This window comes from Passer domesticus, chromosome 11, assembly GCF_036417665.1.
Source record: "Passer domesticus isolate bPasDom1 chromosome 11, bPasDom1.hap1, whole genome shotgun sequence".
Taxonomy (NCBI): domain Eukaryota; kingdom Metazoa; phylum Chordata; class Aves; order Passeriformes; family Passeridae; genus Passer; species Passer domesticus.
The window spans coordinates 8446752-8453168 of record NC_087484.1 but is presented as its reverse complement, the minus strand read 5'-3'; the positions used below and the strand labels follow the sequence as shown (position 1 = coordinate 8453168).

The 6417-nt window shown below is 66.3% G+C and overlaps 2 protein-coding genes across 2 annotated transcripts; one reads left to right on the top strand and one right to left on the bottom strand.

The window, feature by feature from the left end:
• Nucleotides 1-7: 7 nt before the first annotated feature.
• On the bottom strand, nucleotides 8-3103 carry ALG3 (ALG3 alpha-1,3- mannosyltransferase). Its single transcript, XM_064385450.1, has 9 exons — nucleotides 2869-3103; nucleotides 2412-2511; nucleotides 2183-2330; nucleotides 1860-2020; nucleotides 1631-1751; nucleotides 1163-1368; nucleotides 852-928; nucleotides 523-667; nucleotides 8-421 (listed from the first exon to the last, which is right to left on the bottom strand). Exons 1-9 carry the CDS (start codon nucleotides 3017-3019, stop codon nucleotides 232-234), a joined length of 1299 nt encoding a protein of 432 aa, XP_064241520.1. The 5' UTR covers nucleotides 3020-3103; the 3' UTR covers nucleotides 8-231.
• Nucleotides 3075-6339, top strand: LOC135278562 (EEF1A lysine methyltransferase 4-like; the record flags this gene model as incomplete). The annotated part of the gene is made up of 2 exons (XM_064385134.1): nucleotides 3075-3306; nucleotides 4131-6339. Coding segments are annotated over 2 exons (576 nt in total), but the record flags the coding sequence as incomplete, so codon positions are not given.
• Between the last annotated feature and the right edge of the window lie 78 nt (nucleotides 6340-6417).

Here is a 6417-nt window from a genome sequence, read left to right as displayed (position 1 = left end):
CAGCTGTTCTGACATCATCACAGGACAAGGATTTTGGGGAAGGGCACACAAAGCCCCCTTTATTTGGGAAGTTCTGCCTTTTGGGATTCCCCACACCTGCCCCCTTTGCACAGTTCCAGGGCTCATGGCCCTCTTGGGATTGCTGTGGGCAGCCTGGGAGTCAAGTGGGAAAAGAGCAGGCAGATGGGGCAGTTCCAGAGGCCAGTTCCCACTGGCCAGCCATCCCCACTCTCACTGGGCTTTCTTGGACACTGCTGTGGGTTTCCTGCTCTGTGGAGGGGCGTGTGACACTGGCGTGGGGGCTGTGCCGTACCAGAGCTGGAGCAGGATGAGTCCATGGCAGACGTGCAGGGAGAGGGAGCTGCAGACTGTGGAGGGGTAGGTGTTCCAGCAGAGCTCGATCACGCCCAGCAGCAGCACCCTGTGCAGGGGGAAGGCTGGGGGTCAGCCTGGGGGACACAGCAGCCACCCACGCCCCCAGACCCCCAGCAGGTGGGTGCTCCCCTCCCTGCCAGCACGTACTTGGGCATGTGGGCGAGCTTGGTGGTTGGGGTGCACCACAGCAAGTAGGGCAGAGTGTGGAAATACCAGACGTAGAACTGGTAGTGCAGGGAGCGGCTGCAGCAGACACCCAGGAAGTTGGAGGAGAAGAGGATGAAGACAATCCATGCACTGGCATTAAGGGGGCAAACACAGCAGGCTGGAGGTGTGGTCCCACAACAGCTCCCCAGCACAGCTCCTTTGCCCAGGGCAGGCTGGTATAGCAGCACTGCACGACCTGGGACCCAGCCAGGTTTGTCCCTGCCCTGCCTTCTCCCTCTCTCCTTGCTGCCCATCCTGCCAAAGGATATTGTTCACAGTCAAGCGAGGGGATGCGGGTTTCCTTTTGGCAGGATCCTTCAACAGAGTCAGGATGCTCTCTTTGGAACTGAGAGGGAAGAACAAACATTGATCTCAGCTGCTGAAAGTCTCTCCCACCCCAGTGTTCCCCTGTGAGCCACAATGCCTGGGCCTTACATTCCCCAAAAGAGAACAGTAACTGCCCTCCAACTCACACCTGCAATCCCAGGACTGTAGCACTGCAGGGGCAGTGGAGTCACGGATCTGAATCCTGCACATGGGATTGCAGGGATCAACACCCATGGGGAACCCCAGGTCTCACCTGTGCCACCGGTGCAGTGCAAAGAGCCCCAGGCCTGCCAGGTGAGCCAGGAGCAGAGCAGCATGGAAGACTCGATTCTGGAAAACCTCTTCTGGGAGGAAGCGCCAGTTCACCGTCCATTTAAACTGGAACTGGCGGCCCAGGTCAAAGGAGCGGGTCAGGTACCCCACGGGGTTCACCAGCAGGAAGGGCAGGCCCAGCACCACCTGCCAGGGACACACCAGCACCATCACAGAGCCCTGCACCAGGTCACTGTTAGCCCAGCTACTTCCTGAGAAGCCCAGTGCCACGTGTGGTGACAGGGACAGTCAGCCCAAGATGAAAGTCACATGAGTTACATTATTTGTCAACGCCAGCTTGCTGTGAGAGGCCACAGATGCTGGTCCCACTGTTTCCACCCACGGCTCTGCAGCCTGGCAGGGCAGCCCACTATTCCCTGCTGCTGCACTGGCACAAACAGGGACCCACCTGGAGCAGGGCACAGATGCAGAGCTTGGGGATACAGCCCAGGAGACCAAACCGCTGCAGGAGCAGAAAGAGGAGCCCAGGGGCGAAGAGCAGGATGTTCATCTTCACGGACACAGCCAGGCTGAGCAGGAAGCTGCATTACCACTGCGGAGCCCACACGGGAGGCCAGGCAGCCCCTGGGGCTGAGCTGGCTCTCGCACCCAGCACCCAGCAGCTCCCAGCCCCTCACCTGAAGAGGAGGCAGCCCCAGGACCAGCGCTCCTCCAGGAAGAGGTTGATGGCGAGGAAGAGGATGGCCATGGCCACAGGGTCATTAAAGAGCCGCAGCACAAAGATGGAGTGGATGCGGTATGAGGCGCAGCACATGAAGAAGAAAACATACGGAGGGACCTTGCAGGGGACAGAAACACAAGAGGGTCACCAGCAGCCTGTCCTGGACTGCCTGCTGCTGCTGCTGAGCTCCTCCACACCCCAGCCCCGAGCCTGGGGCTGTCCTGCCGGGGTGAGGGCTCAGCAGAGCCCTGCAGGGCAGGAGCCCTGGCCTCAGGGTACCTTGTTGGTTCGGCAGTAGATGCGGAAGACGAGCAGCAGGTTGAGGAGGTAGAGGCCGGCGAAGAGGTACTGCGCCAGGCGGATGTCGGAGCCGCGGCCCGTGGCGTGGTACAGCCCCAGGAAGATGTAAACGAAGCCGGCGGGGTAGCTGTGGGGAGCAGCAGTGAGGGGCCGGGCCCGCGGCCCCGGGAGCCGGCGGGCAAGGAGCGCTGCGGGCCCCGTCACTCACACGAGCGGCCCGGTGTCGCCCCGCAGCTGCGCGTAGTCCCGGGTGCCGTTGGCGAAGCCCTCCACCTCCTGCATGTAGGCCTGCCAGTCGATCTCGGTGTCTGCGGACGGCGGCGTCAGCCGGGCTCGGGGCCCGGAGGGCACTGCAGGGGCTGAGCCACCTCCAGACCCGCCAGCCCGACCCTGCCACGCTGTCAGCGCGGCTCTTCCCTGCCGGCCGCATCCCGGAGCCCCGGCCCAGCCCCGCGTCCCCGCTGGGCCCGGCCATGTCCCCCTGCCCGGGATGCCGTCACCTGAGGGACCGGACTGTCCCCGTGCCCCGGCATCCCGCCCCCGCGCTGCCCGGGACAAGCCCCGCCATCCCTCCCACGCCGGGGCCGAGCCGCCCCCGTCCCCGCACCGCCATCCCCGCGGTCAGCCCAAGGCAGCGCCGCGCCGGGCCGGGCCCCGGCACTCACAGGGGACCCTGCGGATGACCCAGAGGTTGACGCCGCCCTCGGCCAGGCAGAGGCAGGCGGCCACCAGCGGCGTGTAGCGGGGCTCCAGCAGCGCCGCCCGCCGCTCCCGCCATGCCCGCCGCAGCGCCGCCGCCCCCCGCCCCGCCGCCATTCCGCTCCGCGTTTCCGCCCGGAGCGCTGAGCGCGGCGCACCGGCGCGGCCCGGAAGGCGCACGTGGGGCGCGGGCGGCACGTGGCGCCCGGTGCTCCCGCCCCGCAGCCCCGCATGGAGCGGCGGCGCGCGCCCGCCGCGCCCCCCCCGCTACGGGCGGCGCCGGTTCTGGGACACGCTCTACCGGCGGGAGGGCGCCGAGACCCGCGAGTGGCTGGGGGGGCTCTCCCGCTTTCTCCCGCAGCTGGAGCCCGAACTGCGCCCCGGTGACCGCATCCTCGTCCTCGGTACGTGCCCCGTGCCCGGCGTGCCCGGTGGAGGGCGGGCGGGCGGGGCTCGGGGTCCCGCCGGTGGAAGCGCTGGCGCTGGCCGCCAGGGGGCGGTGTGGCACCGGGCCGGTACCGGGAGCTGCGCCCAGCCCGGCCCGGCGGGGGGGCCCCAGTGCCGGGGCGGGTGTAGCCGCCCCGTGATGCCACCTGCGGTCTGATCCGCCGGCGGGATTAGGCGGGTGTAATCACCGATCCTGTTAGCGGATCAGCCGCTGCCAGCTGCGTTTAATAGCCCCTAAATCCGCCCCCCTCCCCGAGAACCCACTCTCCCCCCCGGTGAGCGGCCGAGCCCCGGTGGAGCGGCTCCGAGGGGAGGGCTTGGTAGCGGACAGGACGTGTCTCCCCGTGTCCTGTTGAGACAGCAGTTCTTCCATCCCTCTCGCCATCGCACCCGGTTAACCACCCCCGCCGAAGTTCCCTGATTTCCCACTGGAGTTATCCAGCAGGCTCGTGGGACCACGGCCGGCCCCTGCCCCCCAACACCGCGGGAGGGATAACTGGGGGTGCCCCCTGCCTCTTTCCTGCCTCCAGCCTCCCCACACCTCCCACCCCAAGGTGCGGGGATCAGGTGTGCAGTGCTGCCCCAGGACAGGAGCCCAAAGCACCCACCTGGCAGGACAGGGGTAATTAGCGCCTAGCCCAACACTCATTAATTGGCGTCGAAGCCATGACTGCCCCTCCCCAGCAGCCCCAGCCCACCCGCACCCTCCCCTGCACCACGGGGACAGAGCAGGGGTGCCAGCACCACCCCGAGCCCTGCGTGAGCTGTGCCCCACACACAGGCTGTGGCAACAGCGCCCTGAGCCACGACCTGCACGAGCTGGGCTACACCGACGTCACCAGCATCGACTTCTCGCCCGCCTGCATCGCGGCCATGCGCGCCCGCCACGCCCGCTGCCCCGGCCTGCGCTGGGCCGTCATGGACATCCGCGCCCTCGCCTTCCCCGACGCCTCCTTCGACGTCGTGCTGGAGAAGGGCACCCTCGACGTGCTCATGGTGGAGGAAACCGACCCCTGGCGCGTCTCGCCCCAGGCGGCCGCCGCGATGCGCCGCGCGCTGGCGGAGGTACGGGGTGAGGGGGCAGAGGGTGGACCCCGTCCCCCTTGGGGTGGGGGAAGGTGCTGAGTGCCTCCTCACCGCCCTGCTTCCCTGTGGGTGTTTGTGTGCTCCCAGCCGGTGCTGCCCCTCAGCTGGGCTGCAGCTCCCAGCACTCCTGGGGGTGGCAGACTGGCCCCTCCTGCAGCCCAGCATTTCCTCCCCAGGGAGGTGGATGGAGCAGGATGTGTCCCTGGGTCCTGCTGGGGGAGTGGGTGACCCCTCTCTTTATCTGCATGCTAAATACAAAGAGTTGGCCGGAAAAATGGGCCCCATGCTGGCGTGGGCGGCTGCAGGGGACCCAGGGGGACGCACCGAGGTGGCCCCGAGGTGGCCCTGCCTGCCCAGGGCAAGGTGATGACCGTGGGGCTGAGACAGCTCTGCCCCCCCCCCCGGCCCAGCTTCGATCGCCTTAGCCGGGGTCCCCATCATCTGGTCTGGTGTTGCCATGGCAACTCCCATCAGCATCGACAGGGCCGTGGCGTTGCCACGGGGACGGGTGATGCCTCGGGGCCCTGTTAATTGGCGGCGGGACCGGATTGAACCTGTCCCGGCGCGGGGGTGCAGGTCCTGGCAGCCTCTCCCACCCTGCGGGAATAACTGCCAGGATAATTAATTGCTGCGCCTCCCTGGCACCCTGGGCTTGCAGGCACAGGGTGCTGGGAGGGTGCTCATGGCTGTTGACAGCCCTCCGGATCCTCTCTTGCCTGGCTGAGCCTGTGAGGGAGTGCAGCCCCCGGCAGGGCAGTGGGGCTGAGCTCGCTATCCGTGCCTGCCCTCCTTGCCAGCGCTGCTGCCTGTCCTTGTCATTTTGCCAAACGGCAGGGATTTAATTTTCCCTTTTTTTTTTCCTTTTTAATCCTCTGCTCAATCCCTGCCCTCCCCCAGCATCGCTGGGTACCAGCTTCCACCCGCAGCCGGTCCCTGCTGTCCTCATCCCCAGGGGGATTCGCTGGGTGTTCCCACTTGCTCCCTGCCTTGGAAGTCCCTTCAGAGGGGTCTGTGTGTGGTACCTCCCTCCCCACCCTCATCCCCCTTCACTGGGGGGTTCACAGCCTCTTCCTCTCCCGGGGGCATGTAAGGACCTGAAAATCCGCCCTGCCTGCGGGGACACCCCAGGGACACCCTGTCCCAGGAGCTGGGGACAGCGGGTGTGGCGGGAGCGGGCAGCAGCCCCCTCGGCCCCCCTGCTCCCGCTGACGGATGGGAAGGTTTCCTGATGGGAAGGTTTCCTGCGCTCGTCTCCAGGCAACGGCCATTATTGCTCTATTAACGAGGGATGGGATGTGGACATGCGGGATGCCTCGCTCAGTTCCAGCCGGAGATCCCTGCCTGCCCCCACCTCCGGGGACCCCCTCCCCGCCCCTAGCTTGGGAAGCTGTGGGGTCTTCCCAGGGCAGATTTTCAAAAGCTTAGCAGGAGGGATACTGAGCCAAGTGCCCAGAGAGGGATGTAGGGAGCTGCCTTCCCCTTTTCCTGGCCAAAACCGGTAGGGTTTGGTTCAAAAGCCACCGCCGCAGCAGGGGAGGACACGCAGGCTGCCTGTCCCCTCCACCGGCCCCAGCCAGAGCTCCCCAGCTGGAGCTTCCCAGCAGGATTAAACCAGAGCTCGGGAAACCCCCCCCTTGGCCCTCAGCCCTGTCCCCTGCAGCGGTGACTCTGTGCCCTTGCCGGGGGGGGCTGGGGGTGTCCCTGCCTGGGGCAGGGTGCCGGGGAGGGGGCTGGACGCCCGCCCGCCCCGGGCACTGCCTTTGCATGCTGAGCACGCGGGCGCTGGCCGTAAAAGCCTTTTGACATTGGATAAAGCCAAGCAGGAAAATTGATGTTCTTTTCCATCCTGTTAGCGGGGCTTAATTCCAGCAGGGAGAAAATGGTGATTAAAAGGGTTGAGTCCTTTCCCACCCCCCGCATCCCCCTCTGATTCTGGGTGTTGGTGGTAGTACTGGGTGGTCTGGGGAGGGGTGGGTGGGATG

Coding starts and splice junctions, on each gene's coding strand:
- ALG3 (XM_064385450.1), bottom strand. CDS start 3,019: ATGGCGGCGGGGCGGGGGGCGGCGGCGCTGCGGCGGGCATGGCGGGAG. Junction 1,752..1,859: donor TGGGGCTGCCTCCTCTTCAG/GTGAGGGGCTGG, acceptor CTTCCTGCTCAG/CCTGGCTGTGTCCGTGAAGA. Junction 929..1,162: donor GCACTGCACCGGTGGCACAG/GTGAGACCTGGG, acceptor CTTCCCTCTCAG/TTCCAAAGAGAGCATCCTGA.